We start from the raw sequence: 15,804 nt of genomic DNA on the forward strand, positions 1-15,804 counted from the left end.
CTTTCTTTTATTTTAATTTTTAATTGAAGTATAGTTGATTTACAATGTTCTGTTAATTCCTGCTGTACAGCAATTTCCATTATGGTTTATCATAGTATATTGAATATAGTTCTCTGTGCTATACAGTAGGACCTTGTTGTTTTTTAAATATTTATTCATTCATTTATTTGGTTGCACCAGGTGTTAGCTGCAGCTCGAGGACTCCTTGCTTGTGGCATGCGAACTCTTAGTTGCAGCATGCATGCGGGCTCTAGCTCCCTGACCAGGGATCGAACCTGGGCCCCCTGCATTGCGAGCGCAGAGCCTTACCCACTGTGCCACCAGGGAAGTCCCTGGACCTTGTTGTTTATGACCTCTTTCATCTATTGTCCAGAGATCCCAACCCTTCAGTTCTAGGAAGTTTTCTTTGCTTTTGTGGTGATTTCTCCCCTCTCCTTTTCTGGAATGCTTACTTAGATGTTGGACTTGTTTTTTGACAGGTGCAATATGTGCTGGTTAAGGGCATAGGCTCTGGAGCCATTCTGCTGCTTCCTGCTGTGTGACAGTGGTCTGTGATTCCACTTTCTCACCAGTAAAGATGGGGATAATAATGGTCCACACTTCATGGGGTGGTTGTGAGATCGCACAAGTTAACTGTGAAAAGTAACGAGAACAGTGCCCAGCACACAAGCACTCTGAAAGCAGCAATGCCAGATTTTCACAGGGGAAGCTGCCACCAGGGGGTGGTGCTTTTGCCCCCCACAATGGAGGTGGCAAGTCCCAGCCCATCCACCCCTTTATCCACCCCCTCTGTTATGGAGGCCTCTAAGGCGCCCGGCCAGCTCTAGCACTGGGGAGCGCTGACAAGTGTGACAATGACTCCATTGTCTGCTTTCCAGCTATATGGTTTTGTTGTTGTCATACATTCTGGAAAATTACAGCTTTATCTTTCAACCTTTCTGTTTAACTGTTCGTTTTCCTCTCATGCTTTCCATTTATAAGTGCTCTTTCTCGTTTGCTGAATGTTCTTTCTTTATAGCCTCTTGTTCATGTTTTCGGATGCAACAGCCTCTCTAATATCTCTGAGGATACGGTTTTAGCTTTCCGTTTTTCCTCCTTCTTCTGCTCGCTTTATTGGCTGTGTTCCTTCTGAGTCCCTTTTCCTTTTGCTTTTTTGTTTTTTCCTCTCCCTCAGCTGTCTGGTGATCCTGGGTTGCCCAGTTGCATTTAATCTTAGTGGCTGGGGCTTATTGCCTGGTGAGCTTTGAGATCAAGGATCGAGCCAGGCCATTCTCCTGACCACCTCCCAACTGCCAGGCTTTTCTTCTGTGTTGGGAGCTACTGCAGAGATGAGCTCTCCTCTCTGAGGATTGTGGGTGCCACATGCTTGGGGCCGGACTCGGAGCCAGGGGTGGAGGTGGCAGAAAGGCGGGAATCTCACGTATTCTCCCACTTTCAGAACAGGACCCTGCCCCCAAAGGCCAACCCAACCGAGAGCGCCTCTGCTGGAGCTCACCTCCCAGCCACTGCTGGTAGGGGCTGAGCCCTGGAGTCTCTTCCTTTTCACAGTCGCACTTGCGTGAACGATCTCCTGGACCCCGACCTCCAAGGTGCGAAAGCAGCTGCCGCTGTCCACCTTTCTTCAGCTCCACAACATTCCACCCCTTTGTCTTCATGGGTTGCTTCCTTTATAAAAATCCTTTTCCTATCATTTTAGAGGGAAGGGAGATGAGGCAAATATTGTTGGGTTTAACCAGGGGTGTCTGTATTTCATGTCAAACTCTCCCAGGATGGAGAAGAGACCTGCCTAGTTGGGGAAGACACCTTGCTGCCTCAGGCAGGCTGAAGTTGCTAAGCTGACAACTTCAGGGCCTGAACCTCACTGAGTGAGGGTCTTGGGACTGGGTGGGCATGCAGCAAACGTCCAGGGCAGTTCAACACCAGGGATGGACACCTGGAGCCTTTAAAAAACAGTTCAGAACTAAGGGGACTCTGAGTGCATACCCTTCCCACGGAATTGGTTCAGAAGCCTGTCTCTTGGGTTGCAGTTCTACCGACTGTATGTCAGTGACTCTACGACGCCATCAGTGCGAAAGATGCACTGTTTTATGGATCAGTAGGAAAGAGAAAATGCGGCCATTAGGTGACAGCACACCATGCATTGGTAGGCGCATTCGGAGATGTTATGATGCAAAGATGCATCTCGAAATCTGAGTCCGAAATACAGCGATTCTTTGTCACTGCTTTCAACCGCAGCCCTGGAGAGGATCGGGCCGTCTGTGACCTGCCTCGGGTTTTCCTGCAAAGCAGGCAGAAAACCGAGCAGAGGCCGGAGGGCGGCACGGGACGAAGCGAGGGGTGGGACTGGGACGCACGGAGGCCGGCGGAGGGCGGGGCTGGCGGCGAGCGGAGGCCGGGCGGCAGCGCGCGCGCCCCCGACACCCCCGGCCCCGCCCCTTCTACCCGCCCCTCCCGGAGCGTTAACTGTTTCTCCCCTCACCGGAAGCGCGCTCCTTTTTCCTTCCACGTCGCCGGGGGAAAAGGCCTTAATCGCGAGAGTTCCGTCCTCTTGAGAGTTTCTCCGCCGGCACCCAGATCGCGCGAGACCGCGGAAGGAGCCGAAGCGTGCGGCGCGCGCGCGGCGGCCGCGACGGGCGCAAGATGGCGACGGCGACCATAGCTCTAGTAAGTGAGCACCCCATGACCGCGGGCCGCCGCTCAGATGGCGGGAGCGGGTTGTCGGCCCGGCCAGGGCGCCGAGGGTCCCCTGGGGATGTGGCGATCGCTCCGGGGCCCCGCGCGAGCTCCCGCGTCCTTTGGTCGCGCCAGGCGGGGGCGGGGCGGGCGCGAGGCGGGGGCCGGCCTGCGTCCGCAGCTTCCGGCCCGCAGATTGCAGCTTCCGGGGGCCGGCGCGGGAGGGCCTGGCGCGGTGGGGACCCGGGGCGCAGTTGGGGGCCGTGCCGCGCCCCGAGCCGGGTCCCTTCGCGGTGAGGCCGGTCGGTCCCCGGCGGCGGTCGTCCCCTTCTGTCGACGGGGTGCGCCTGTGTCCCCGACTTGAAGGCGGGGCTCCTGGGAACCGTGGCGTTTCTCCTCCCGCTAGTGTGAAAGGGGCCATTGGGCGTGCGGGGGCCTGTAGGAAGCGGTCGGGCCTGGTGAGGAGGGAGGCCTTGGCTTCTTGCGTACACAGCTGTGAATTTGCTCATCGCTGATGCTCAGCGGGGAAGAGGTTTCCAGCCAACAGGGACTCTGTCCTGCTAGCCCCACTCAGGAAGGGAAGACGTGGTCTCTCATTGTATGTTTCCTGAGCGATCACATTGTCTCAAGCGCTGTGCGAGGACTTGGGGGAACAGTGGGGAACCAGAGGCAGTCTTGCCCTTTTCCGGGGTCTGGTGGGCACTGGAGACCAGTTCCCACCCAGGGTGCGTGAAGTGCTAGGGGGGTGCGGGCACCTAGAGGAAGGAACCCCTCCTGCCCTGCTTAGTGGTCTCGTCCTTCAGCCACATGGAGCAGTTAGCATAGATGGACAACCCCTCCTCACACAGCACTTCTGTGGTGAAGTCTCCTTTCACTCTTCTTCCTCCCAGGCTTGTGCGACTGACTCCCCTCTGAGACCCTTCACACGGTACATCCCTTTCTTTACCTGCCACTCTCCCCCGACCTGTACTCAGACTGATGTGGTGAGATCTGTCTAAGAAGGCAGCTTTTGCAGGTAGATGGAGGCTGGACTGATAGGGGAGATATCTCAGGGTTAGGGGGTGTACTTAGACTGCCTTGGCCATGCTCTCAGCTGGGGGCTGATGCCCAGAGAGGGGGCCGAACCTGTTGCACTGGGGAAGAAACTGACCCCCGGTGAGAGAGAGGCCCCAGGCTATGAGGGGGGCCCAGTGTGTGACTGTCAGGCCTAGCTAACTTCACTCTCCTCTTTCTGCCATGAGCCGCTTCCTGTTGAAGCCACGAGAGCAACTACCTTTGTGAGAGGGACGTTAGAAAAGAGGTGAAGGTGGAGGCTTGGAGGCCACCAAAACTCCTGGGAAGGTGTAGGAGCAGGAGAGGCCAGTGAGAGTCACGTCCCCAAGCGTCTACAGACCTGCGTCAACACCATGCCTCAGCCTTGCTCAGGGGGACTCAGCTCTGCTGTGGCACAGGGCCAGACACAGGTGGTGTCATAGTAGAGGTGGATAGGGGCACTGAGTCTAAACCCTGTAAGCTGGGGTTTTCAATAAGGGTCTTCATTGACCGTCTGACTCCTTTCAAGAGGTTAATACGTGTATGCTAATAGGTGTATGTAAACTGTAGAGGCCCAGGCTTACCTCATCAGCTTGTGGGAGTGAAGTCCAGCTTGTGGTCCTACACATTCCTTTTCCTACCTTTTGAATGGATAGGTTTCTAGAAGGGTTACCTGTTTCCCTGTAGTCCTTTTGGGGCATATTGAGAGCTTGGTCTCTGTCTTCCGGTCCATGCATGCTGAGCAGTGCTGGTTTGCTGTCCTAAGCTGTGGCTTCAGCTCTTGTGGGAGGTGGAGTGGAATGGCACGTGATCTCTTGAGGAAGGACCCAGGAAGATATAGAAGCGCCTCTTCTGACTTGGGTGTGCCTTCCACCTGGTGGCTGCAGAAACGGGCCATAGCCCCTTCCTCTGACACTTGGACTCACTCCCACTTGGGACCATCATCCTTGGGTTCCATCTGGCAGGAGCACTGGGACCCTCCCCCCTCCCCAGGGGCACAGTTGCTTTTTTGCTCTTTCTGTGGGTCCCAGCCTGCATGTCAGTTCCCAGAGAGGCCTTCCCTGGGTGCTGGGGCCCAGCGTGCCCCGTAGTCCCGCTCTTCCCACCCTGTGCTTGATGTTCTTCTTAGCACTTGTTAACTACAGAAATGATCTCACGTAGGTGCTGGTTGCCATGCCTCTTGTCTTGTTTTGCTGCATCTGCAGTGCCCTGCACAGAGCCTGGCCATGCAGTGGACAGCATGGCACCGTGTCAAGGGGACTGAACGGAAGGAAGGCAGTGTCCTGCAGTGGCCCTGCTTTGGTCACTTGACTCTGGATGCTGTGATAATACTAATAATCCTTGAAACCTATGGATTGCTTGCCACGTGCAGATGGATTGCCTTAAGTACTTTGTATGGAGCCACTCACTGAATCTTCCTGCCAGCCCCAGGAGACAGGCCTGACGAGCCTGAAGCCTGGAGATGTTAAGTAATTATGTAACTTTCCTTTTCTTCTAGTGGAAATAATCCTTTTGCCCTGGGCTGTTGATTATTGACAGTGCTGGGGTTTGGGGCCCAGAATCATGGGGCAGCACTGCACCCCACCCCACCATACACACACACACACGTGCCAGAGGGGGATTCGCACTCCTGAAGGCACTGCTGCCTGGTGGGGGGCGGGGTGGGGGGCTTTGTGACCGCTGGGCATGCTTCATTCGTTGCCAGAGGATGACAGCATAGGGCTAGCTGTAATGATAAATGACAGTTTCCTTTAAGCTCTCTTAGCATCTGCCTAGAACAGAACCCTAGGCTCAGTGGGACTGGAAACTTTGTTTCTGCCATGAATGGGGTAGGATGTCCTTCCTAGAGTTCTTGGTGAACTGAATTTTCCTGGGAAGTCTCTTCTGAGCTGTGTTCTGATCTCAGCACTGTCCTGGTTCCTTTGTTGGCTATTACAGTAGTTTGGGGGAGTGGTTTATAAGTGTGCCCTCAAGTTGACTCTGTTCACAGGGGTCTAAAGGTTGGATTGTATCCCCAGGCCTGAAGTGATCTCTTGCTGTGGGTCTTAAGAGGCAGCCTCTGCTCTGGGTGTGTTCTGGGGGCTGCCAGGGAACTTGGGGCAAAGCCAGACTAACCCTGTCCCCAGATGCCATGTACCCACTGGGTGGGACCTGTGTCAGCAGGTCCCCCCTTTTCTTTGTCTCTCTCTGGGGCACAGTTTCTAAGCAGCAGTGGTGCCGAGTTCAGAGGGATTCCAGGGAGGCAGCAGGGCTGGGTCGACCACAGCTTCTGTGCCCGCTGGCCACGTCTCTAGTGCAGTCAGGTTTGTGCTGCTGTCTCTCCTTTGAGGCTGGAACTCCTGAGACATGCTCTGGCCAGGTCAGCCCAGCCTTTGGCTTTGTTTGTGCACGGACCCTTGAGGGTGGGCATGGCTGTCGCCTGTGTTCAAGATACCTGTGGGTCTCGTCTTGATCTGGGAGCGGGTTCCTGCTGTGTGGCATCTGAGAAGGTGGGGAAGTCTCAGGGCCCCTCCACTAAGACCCTCTCCCCTGTGACGTTGCCCACCCCCTGCCCTTGGCCTGCCACCCTTCTAAGCCGGGTCGGGAGCTTCTCCTTCCATTGGGCTGGCTCTGCATGGCAGTGCTTCTCGGCCCCTCTAGGCGTGGCCAAGCTCTCATCTGCCCCGAGTTAGACAGCCCTGGACAGTTTGCTGGGGGAGGGAGGCTTATACATGCAGACCCCCTGCCCGGCCCTGCCACTCAGAGGGCAGCCCTCCTCGGAGCTATCTTCAGGAGGGGCCTGGGACCTGCCCCAGGGGCTTTTTGGCCAGAGACTGTTGAAGGCATTGGGGCTGACGCTGAGCTGTGGGCTGGCCCAGGCATGTGGACAGGGTGCTGAAGAGGTGCCTCTGTCTGCCTCAGGAGGGAGACGGCCATCTGCGCTCCTTGTCATCTTGTCCTGCCCGGCCTGGCCCAGCCTACCAGTAGGAAAGGAAGTGATCTTTAGGACCTCGGCTGTGTGGCCAGAGGGCAGCTCTCGACCCACTTCTGCCTTTTGTTGGCCTGGGGCAGGAGCATAGCTCAGCTCTCTACCCTGTCTCTTTCTGGGGACTCGTTGCCAGCTCGGGGCTGCCACAGATTTCCTCTGGTTTCTGCCAGGCCAGCCCCTTGTGCTGGGCTCTGGGCAGCTGCAGGTGTGCTGGAGGAGTGGGCAGGGTGAGGTGCAGTGAGGCAGTGTCAGGAGTGTTCAGGGGCCATGTCACAGCTGGCTCCTTCCTGGGCCCCTGCCGGCCTCCCTTCCTGGTCCGTGCGGAGCTCAGCTCTTAACCAGGAAAGACGAGAGAGGGCCTGGGTGGCTGGGTCTTGTGGACGTCCGTCACATCATCTCCTTCCTGCCTGCAGCAGGTCAATGGCCAGCAAGGAGGGGGGTCCGAGCCGGCGGCGGCGGCGGCGGCGGCGGCAGTGGTGGCAGCGGGAGACAAATGGAAACCTTCACAGGTACTGACCTTAAGCATCCTCGCCCTCAGGCCCGCCTGCCCGCCCGCCCGCCCGCCCGCCCGCCCGCCTGCCTGCCTTCGCGTCCCTGGGCCCAGAGAGACCTGGCAGGGGGTGGGGCGGGAGGAGCCCGAGGGACTCTTCTCTGTCCTGCCCTCTCACTCGCCACCCAGCCTCCAGCCTGGCTGTAGCCTCCTCCTCCCTGCCTCTACTTGGCGTCCTCCCTGCTTCTGTGGTGGGTTGAAGCCTCATGTGTTTTCAGACACCAGGCAGATGGTGGCTGTGGTCAGGTGGGGTGTGAACCTCAGCCGGTGGGAGCCCTTCACTGTCGGTGTCATACAGAAGGGCAAACGTGTTGTTCCCGAACGTGCAGGGTATTGTTAAGAGCCAGAGATACAGTTTCACTTCAGATCTCTGACTTAAGTAAAACGTGAAAGCAGAACCACGTGTAAGTCAAAGTCCAAGTCTGGCGGCCTCGGGGCAGGGCTTCAGGGTAGGCGTGGGAGATCTTGGCCAGTTCTGGTCGCCGAGCCGGTGGGAGTATGGGAGGGGGAGCCGGGTAAGAAGGTTCTTCACGCTTCTCCACGGCAGCGCCTGCGCCCAGAGGGTTGGGGGGCTGTTCGGCTGGGCCCCCAGCACGCTGGGGGGAGGGCCATGGCACGCAGCCTGGACCCTAGGAAGTTATGGGGGCTGAAGCTGGTGGGCCCCTCTAGCCAGCCCTCCCCGACCCTGGCTGGCTGTCTAGACAGCCATTGGTTGGTAGAAGGGCTTTTTGTTTATCAAGACAAAGAGGAGATTGAAAAGTTTCTAAGGGGCTGAAAGGGGGTAGCATTGGTTACCATGGTGACAGCCTGCTCTGGAGTCATAGCCCCAGGCTCTCGGGCCTCTCTCCCACTAAGGAGAACTGGGCTTGGAGCCAGCGGGAAGGACAGCCTCGCAGGGGCCAGACTGGGTCGCCAGGGGAGGGGCTTCCAGGGCTTCCTGCCCTTTGACCCTGTGCTGGAAACCCCACACTCCAGCTGGTCAGGATGGTGGTTCTTGGCGTTTGGGTCATCCAGCCCCTTCCTGCCCCCTTTGTACCTCTGTCCTTGCTCGTCACTCCTGTGCTGGCGACCTGCCTCTCTTCTCTGCTGTCCCTCCCGAGGCTTCATGCTGGGTGCTGCAGATACCCCCTCTGGAGCGCTTGCTGGCCACCCAGTAACTGGTGGATAGGCAGGTGTGTTCTAGCTCCCGACACACGTGCTCTTCTGGGTCTGGTGGCCATGCTTCTCTTCCAGCTTACACAACTGTTTTCTTCCCCCGCAAACAGCTTAGAAATGAGTTTTGATAGAGGGCATGTAAACAATCCTAGTAGCATCCACTGTGGTCTGCAGCAGGCTGGGACACCGCCACCGCCACCGCCACCAAAGCGTCTCCTCCTCCCTGTGCTCTCCTAGGGTGCTGGTGGGTGTCCACTTCTGTCCCCCTGTGGCTGGCCTGCTTCTGGCCTCTCTTGCCAGGGTGCCTATGCACAGCCCAGGGAGGAGTTTGGTGGAGGTGGGTTGGAGCCCTCCTCGGGGCTGCCATGGCCTCTGGGAGAACAACTCCGGGCTCTCCGGGCGGTATGCGCAGTGTGCAGGGATGGGTTACCGCCTGGAGCTGTGCTGGGAGGGAGCCCTTGCCCATACTTGCTCTTTGAGTGGCCCCTGGATCTCGTCCCGAGCAGGGAAGCCGAGTCTGTGGCCGTGGCTGGGGCCATGAGGAAGTGTGGGTGCCAGGCGGTCCGGGAGTGAGGAGTCCCAGGACCTCCAGAGAGCCCTGGCCCCTCCCCTTGTCTTAGAGGACAGCTGAGGCTGGCTGTCTTGTGCAGCATGGGACGGGGGTTCTGGGGTCAGGCTTGCCGCGAGGGCTGGGCCCCTCTCACTACTTGCTACCTGTCTTGGTGACTCCTGCAAGCCTGGGTCCTGCAGCTGCTCTGGGTTGGCCAAGGGCCCCCAAGGTGTCTGTCTGCTTCGGTGTGTGTCCTCCCGGTGGGTCCTGGAGGAGACCGGCCTGGGACAGGCATAGGGGTGTCAGGTGGGCAGACCCACGTCCAGGCTAGGCGGGAGACAGTCTGTGTGAGGACGTGTCTGCCCCTGGGAGCGGGCTGAGCTGCAGGCCACGTGCGGTTGTCGGGGAAGAAGGTGGGGTGGGAGCGGGCTGAGCTGCAGGCCACGTGCGGTTGTCGGGGAAGAAGGTGGGGTGGGCTCCTGGGGCCGTGTGAGGGAGGTCTTGAACTTGTCCTTAATGCCTTCCCTGCTCCCCATCACCAGGGGACAGACTCCATCAAGATGGAGAACGGGCAGAGCACAGCCGCAAAGCTGGGACTGCCTCCCCTGACGCCTGAGCAGCAGGAGGCCCTCCAGAAGGTGAGAGCGTGTGTCCTGCCCGGGGCGCTGCGGCAGGGGGAAGCCGCTGGCGGGGGAAGGCCCATCTCCCCGCAGGCCAGGCCCCCCAGTGCTCCTCAACACCTTCTCTCGCAGGCCAAGAAGTACGCCATGGAGCAGAGCATCAAGAGCGTGCTGGTGAAGCAGACCATCGCCCACCAGCAGCAGCAGCTCACCAACCTGCAGGTGAGCCGCCCTCCCCGCCCCTCCCCCGCCTCCTCTGCCTTCTCTTCCTCCTCTGGTGCCTGCGGCTGTCCCCGCAAGGTGTCGTGCTGCTCGGTTTCTCAAGGACTCCTTGGGACGCCCGGGTTCCTCCCTGGGGCACGAGTGGCCCAGCCTGACCCACGGCCCCCCCCAACCCTCCTCTGCGCCCCGCCGCCCCTCCCGAATCGGCTCCTCTTCTTGGACTTCAGACTGTGGCCCTGAGCCCGTGTGCCCCCAGGCGGCGTGGCTGGTGTTGCAGCCCCTAGGAATGTTCCTCCCCACCCCCATGGCCTCGGATAAGAGCAGTCGGGCCCCCCTGCAGGGAGTTCAGTCCTCGGCTTGGGGCCCAGGACTGAGAGGACAGGCTGGGGACGCCTCCACGGGGCCCTGCTCTAGGCCTGTGGCCAAAGGCTGCCTCGGCTCTGGGGAAGAGGACAGGGTGAGGCTGACAGGTGCCTGGGCCTCGAGCCCCCTCCCACCGCCCCCTGCCCCTCAGATGTTCACGCTGCCAGGAGATGCCCTGGCTCTTCACTGTGCTCCATCAGTTCCTCCCCTCCCCCTTCCCTCCCCCTCCCCTCCCTCCCCTCCCTCCTCCTCCTCCCCCTCCTCCTTCTCCTCCTTCTCCTCCTTCCCCCTTCCTTCTGCCCCGCCAGCCAGGCTGCGGGGCGGGGCACCTGGGGCTCTGAGGCCCCCCTGGGCAGGTGCCGGCAGCTGGCCACTTGGCCGGCAGTGTGGGAAGGCAGGCGGGCCTCCTGGCAGGGCGGGGACTCCGGGCCTTGCCGCTGTCTGCGTGAGGTGTGACGAGAGCGGAGACTGCTCGGCTCCAACAGACTGAACTCTGTCTTTACTGTCTTTCAGATGGCAGCAGTGACAATGGGCTTTGGAGATCCTCTCTCACCTTTGCAATCGGTCAATAGACATGCTCACTTCTTCCGGGGCTCATGTCCTTAGTCAGGGCTAGAGGGGGGCAGTGCGGCCCGCGTGCTGGGGACCTTGCTCCCCGTAGCCGGCCCTGCCCGCCAGCTCGGGACAAGCGCAACAGAGCGCCAGGCGTGGCGGGGCCAGTGGTGTGGGGGGCACCCACCCCGGGACCGCCCCTGGGGAGGCCTACATCTGCTCTGAGGGCCCGCCTTAAAACTAACCGGCCAGGTAACTGCGGAGGGCAGCCGGCCAGGAGGGTAGCTGCCCACGCCAGGCCCGCCTGCACCCATGCCACCTGCACGCACGGGGTGCACCGCCGGGCCTCCAGCTCCGCCGGTCTCCAGGCTGCTCGGGCTCCTGGCTTGGGATCAGGCCCCCGAGGAGAGAAGGGTCTTAACTCATGGCCCCATCAAACCCTGGAGGGAGGACGGATGGATGGGGTGGGGGGCTGGGGGGACCCAAGCAAATGAGAGAGGGAAGCACGAGGACTGGGCCTCGGGCCTGGCTGTCAGCAAGGGGCGGAGGCCACGCGGCCAGGGGACAGGCAGAGGCGGCGGCCAGAGGGGCCAGGGGCCAGGCAGAGGCGGCGGCCACAGCCCTGGCTGCTATCAGCAGGAGTCTGGGAAGGAGAAGCCCCTCCATCCCCCAGAGGCAGGCTGAGGAGGAGGCCAGGCCCCTCTGGGGAGTCCAAGGGGGAAACGTGGCCTTCTCGGGGGGTCATCCCTGGGCGTGCCACTCTCGCAGGGGAGACGCAGTCCTGACCTCGAGGACCAGACAGTCCCTGTGTCCTCTTTAGGAAGCGTCTGTCTGTGGGGGCAGGTCAGGGAGAGGGCTTTTGGCACACCTGCTGTTGGGGAGCCCACACTGAAGAGGAGACGAGCTCCTATCTTGGAAAACTTTGACCTGAGGGGCAGCTGGTTTTATGTCTGGGGCGCCTGATGCGAGAGGGGACATAATTCTACTTTTGAGGGGGCGGTCCTTGGTCTCAGCAGGGAGCCTGAGGCCTGTTCGTTGAGTATAGTTTGAGGAGGGGAGTCCCATTTGTGGGGGGGGGGAATTCTAGTCTGGGGGAGATGTGAACCTTATTTGTAGGCCCCTTTTTGAGGGACGGGGGGCCCGGCCTGTTCTAGGCCAGTTGATGTATCTAAAAGAAGCTGGCCTCTGGTTATGGGGAACCTCGTGAGGGTGTGGGGCTCCCCTGTTGAGGGGCTAGAGCCAGGGCCCCGTCTCCTTTGCCTGCCCTGGGCCTGTGGTCTCCTCCCTGGGCCCAGCTCCTCCCAGTGGCCCATGGCGTGTGGCTCTAGGACCCTCCCTGCCAGGCATGTCATGTGTGAGGTGGCAGGGTGGGAACTGTCTCCTTGAGGGAATGGGGAGGTCCCTCGGCACAGCTGCCATGCTCGCCCCAGCGTGGAGGCGGTGTGTCTGCCCAAGCAGAGCCCAGGGGCTTCTTTTGGCGGCTCTGCCACCTCTTGATGTTCCCGGGGAGTAGCAGCCCTTTTTTGTGAGGGTTCAGGCTCTGGGGCCCTGCGCGAGCGGCTGCTGTTCGTCTTCTCTCCGGGGAGCCCCTGTCTAGGCTCCTCCCCTCCTCCCCGGGGTCTCTTCTGGGCGGTAGCTGCCCTGTCTTCTGTCCCCTGTCTCGCCTCCACACCAGTGGGTCCCTGCAGCCTGGCGGCTCCCCCTTCCCTCTCTGTCGGAGTGCATGGCCAGGACCCTGGGAGGACCTCTCAGCCCACCTGGGTGCCCGGCCCCAAACTGGAGGGCTTGCGGCCCTGCCTTGCGACCACCTGTCAGCTTCGCTGTCAGTCTGCCCGGGACCTGGGTGGGCCGGGGTGCGTTCGTCTCCTGCCTCCAGGCCTGCCTTTCCTTCCTGGGGGTGGGGTCCTGCCGACCCCCACCACCCTGACTGCAGGGGCTGAGCCTGTACCACGCTGCCGTGTGGGGAGCCCTCCCCAAGCGGAGCTGGGTGGGTGGGCCAGGAGGGGAATGGGCTGCCCAGCCTCCCACCACCCCCTCACAAGCCAGTGGCTCTCTCTCCCCTTGTGTCCTGCTCCAGATGGCAGCTCAGCGACAGCGGGCACTAGCCATCATGTGCCGGGTCTACGTGGGCTCCATCTACTACGAGCTGGGGGAGGACACCATTCGCCAGGCCTTTGCCCCCTTCGGACCCATCAAGAGCATTGACATGTCCTGGGACTCCGTCACCATGAAGCACAAGGTGAGGTTCCGTCTGCCCTGCCTCGCCCCACCCCCGGGCTCTCCAGGCCTAACAGCGTGTTCCTGCGTCCAGGGCTTTGCATTTGTGGAGTACGAGGTCCCAGAGGCCGCCCAGCTGGCCTTGGAGCAGATGAACTCCGTGATGCTGGGAGGCAGGAACATCAAGGTGAGGCCGGGGGTGGACCTCGGGGTCAGCACGTGGCACGGGTGTGCTGTGTTCAGTCCCCCCGAGATGCAGAGCAGCCCCTCCAGGAGCCTGCAGCGACCCGGCCTAGGCTGACTGGGCACTCTTCATCCCTGCCTCTCCCCCAGGTGGGCAGACCCAGCAACATAGGGCAGGCCCAGCCCATCATAGACCAGCTGGCCGAGGAGGCGCGAGCCTTCAACCGCATCTACGTGGCTTCTGTGCACCAGGACCTCTCGGACGACGACATCAAGAGTGTGTTTGAGGCCTTCGGCAAGATCAAATCTTGCACACTGGCTCGGGACCCCACGACCGGCAAGCACAAGGGCTATGGCTTCATCGGTGAGCTTGGGGAGGCGGGGTGGCAGTGAAACCCACCCGACACCGTGGCCGGCCCTCACTGCCACTCCTGCTCTGCAGAATATGAGAAGGCCCAGTCGTCCCAGGATGCCGTGTCTTCCATGAACCTTTTTGACCTGGGTGGCCAGTACTTGCGGGTGGGCAAGGCTGTCACACCCCCTATGCCCCTGCTTACACCTGCCACACCTGGAGGCCTCCCGCCTGCTGCTGCTGTGGCCGCAGCTGCAGCCACAGCCAAGATTACGGCTCAGGTAAGGGCTGGTGGAATTGTGTGGGTTTGGTGGTGGGCACCAGGCCCCCCTGATCCTGTGCGGACTGGCTCTTTGGTCTTGAGTGGAGGCAGCCAGACCGGGGACTAAGCACAGTGGCCTTGGTTGCAGGAAGCAGTGGCTGGAGCAGCGGTACTGGGTACTCTAGCCACACCTGGACTGGTGTCCCCTGCCCTGACTCTGGCCCAGCCCCTGGGGGCTCTACCCCAGGCTGTCATGGCTGCCCAGGCCCCGGGAGTTATCACAGGTGAGCCTGGGTGGGTCGAGGTTTCCCTCCTTCTCCTGCCCCCTCCTCTGGGCTTGATGCCTTCAGCTGCCCTTAATGAGCTTCCTTAGTCCCCTGTGCCCCGGGCAGTTCAGCCATGCTCAGCGGAGCTGTGCTCCTTCCTGGGAATGGTGGAGGTGGGGGGAGTGACTGCTGGACCTGGTGGGTTTGCTGCAGGTGTGACCCCGGCCCGGCCTCCCATTCCGGTCACCATCCCCTCTGTGGGAGTGGTGAACCCCATCCTGGCCAGCCCTCCGACACTCGGTCTCCTGGAGCCCAAGAAAGAGAAGGAGGAGGAGGAGCTGTTCCCTGAGTCCGAGAGGCCAGAGATGCTGAGTGAGCAGGAGCACATGAGCATCTCTGGCAGCAGCGCCCGCCACATGGTGATGCAGAAGCTCCTCCGCAAGCAGGAGGTGGGCAGCCGGGGCCGGTGGGGCGGGGCGGGGTGGTGCAGCCAGCCACAGCTCTCAGCTGTCCCCCCCCCACAGTCCACAGTGATGGTTCTGCGCAACATGGTGGACCCCAAGGACATCGATGACGACCTGGAGGGGGAGGTGACCGAGGAGTGTGGCAAGTTTGGTGCTGTCAACCGCGTCATCATCTACCAGGAGAAGCAGGGCGAGGAGGAGGATGCAGAGATCATTGTCAAGATTTTTGTGGAGTTTTCCATAGCCTCTGAGACTCACAAGGCCATCCAGGCCCTCAACGGGCGCTGGTTTGCTGGCCGCAAGGTGGTGGCTGAAGTGTATGACCAGGAGCGTTTTGATAACAGTGACCTCTCCGCGTGACCTTAGACCCACTCCCTGGACTTGCACTTTCTCCTTGTTTCCTCCGGGTTTTATAGAGATTCGGTGGTATCTTGGGCCCAGCCGCCCAGCCTGTGGATAAAGGTGCACATGCTGCTGGCCCTGAACGTTCCTGTCTGACAGTGGTCTTGTGCTTATTGGGTCCCGTTGGGGCGCGGGCGCGGCTCAGGGCAAGCACCCGGGCCGTGCGGAGGCACTGGGCCTTGGCGGCCGAGACCTGAGTGTCGGGAGGAGGGCATTCGCCGGGGTCAGCAGGGGCTGCTTGGTTACTTGGTACCCGTATGGGGCCGCGGGGGAACGTGGGGGTGGCTTTCCTGCTCTGTGGGGCTCCACTGTCACCTGCGCAGGCAGTGCTGCGAGAAGGCTGGCCCAGAGCCCCTGAAGTCCCGGGACACGTTTAGTCTGTCAGGCAAATGAGCGCCGCCTTGGCCCGGCGCCCTACCCTCCGGGAGCCCACGTCCCTGTAAGAGGGGCGGCGGGCAGGATCGTGGGGTCTTGAGGCCAAGCCCGGGGAGGGGGCCCAGCGGGCGGGAGGGGCGGCAGGAAGCCTCGGTCCCGGGAACGGTTGGGTCGCTGGCGTGCGGGAGCTCAGGCTTTGAACGGACTTCAGTTCCCACCATGCCTTGCGCCAGGGGGAGGGAACCGAGCTTCCCGACAGGCCGTGCGCGGTGCCGCTACGGGTCTTCGGACGCACCGGCGCCGCGAGGCCTTGTGGGGGTTGCAGTTCGGGGCGGCGAGGGCGGGCCTCGGCTTCCCGGCGGGCCGCGCGGCTGCCGGCGGTTGTCGGCGGGGCAGTCCGGCGGGTAGTGGCGGCGGTTCCGGCTGCGGCACAGCGGCGGGCGAGCGGACGGGCCGGGTCAAGTGGGCCTGGCGGGATGCGGGGCCGCCGCCGCCTCCTGAGAGTCTGAGCGTCGGCCGGGCCGCGCCCCCCGCCCAGGCCGCCGTGGTCCGAGCGTCCCGAGCGCGGGCCGGGCCCAGCGCCGCCGCCGCCGCCGCC

At 61.3% G+C, this 15,804-nt stretch overlaps 1 protein-coding gene and 1 non-coding gene across 5 annotated transcripts; one reads left to right on the forward strand and one right to left on the reverse strand.

Annotated features, from left to right (window-relative positions):
- Positions 1-254: 254 nt before the first annotated feature.
- On the reverse strand, positions 255-327 carry TRNAA-CGC. The gene has a single exon. It is a non-coding gene; the product is annotated as a tRNA-Ala (tRNA).
- A 2,106-nt stretch (positions 328-2,433) lies between these two features.
- Positions 2,434-14,927, forward strand: PUF60 (poly(U) binding splicing factor 60). 4 transcript variants are annotated; one of them, XM_029202251.1, is made up of 12 exons: positions 2,434-2,664; positions 7,087-7,182; positions 9,471-9,566; positions 9,681-9,770; positions 10,647-10,697; positions 12,763-12,924; positions 12,997-13,089; positions 13,236-13,449; positions 13,528-13,718; positions 13,848-13,983; positions 14,179-14,414; positions 14,490-14,914. In XM_029202251.1, the coding sequence occupies exons 1-12, from the start codon at positions 2,641-2,643 to the stop codon at positions 14,787-14,789; spliced, it is 1,689 nt and encodes a 562-aa protein (XP_029058084.1). In that variant the 5' UTR covers positions 2,434-2,640; the 3' UTR covers positions 14,790-14,914. The 4 variants fall into 4 exon arrangements, with proteins under 4 accessions (XP_029058084.1, XP_029058086.1, XP_029058085.1 ...); XM_029202253.1 differs by lacking the exon at positions 7,087-7,182 and having other exon boundaries at positions 14,490-14,927; XM_029202252.1 differs by lacking the exon at positions 10,647-10,697.
- The last annotated feature ends 877 nt before the right edge of the window (positions 14,928-15,804 follow it).

This window comes from Monodon monoceros, unplaced genomic scaffold, assembly GCF_005190385.1.
Source record: "Monodon monoceros isolate NGI ecotype Baffin Bay Population unplaced genomic scaffold, NGI_Narwhal_1 Super_Scaffold_5, whole genome shotgun sequence".
Lineage (NCBI taxonomy): Eukaryota > Metazoa > Chordata > Mammalia > Artiodactyla > Monodontidae > Monodon > Monodon monoceros.

Bases quoted from the DNA above. Each gene is read 5' to 3' on its own strand.
- PUF60 (XM_029202251.1), top strand. From the start codon at position 2,641: ATGGCGACGGCGACCATAGCTCTA. The intron at 13,090-13,235 runs GTGAGGCCGGGG...CCTCTCCCCCAG, and splicing joins TGGGAGGCAGGAACATCAAG to GTGGGCAGACCCAGCAACAT. The intron at 14,415-14,489 runs GTGGGCAGCCGG...CCCCCCCCACAG, and splicing joins AGCTCCTCCGCAAGCAGGAG to TCCACAGTGATGGTTCTGCG.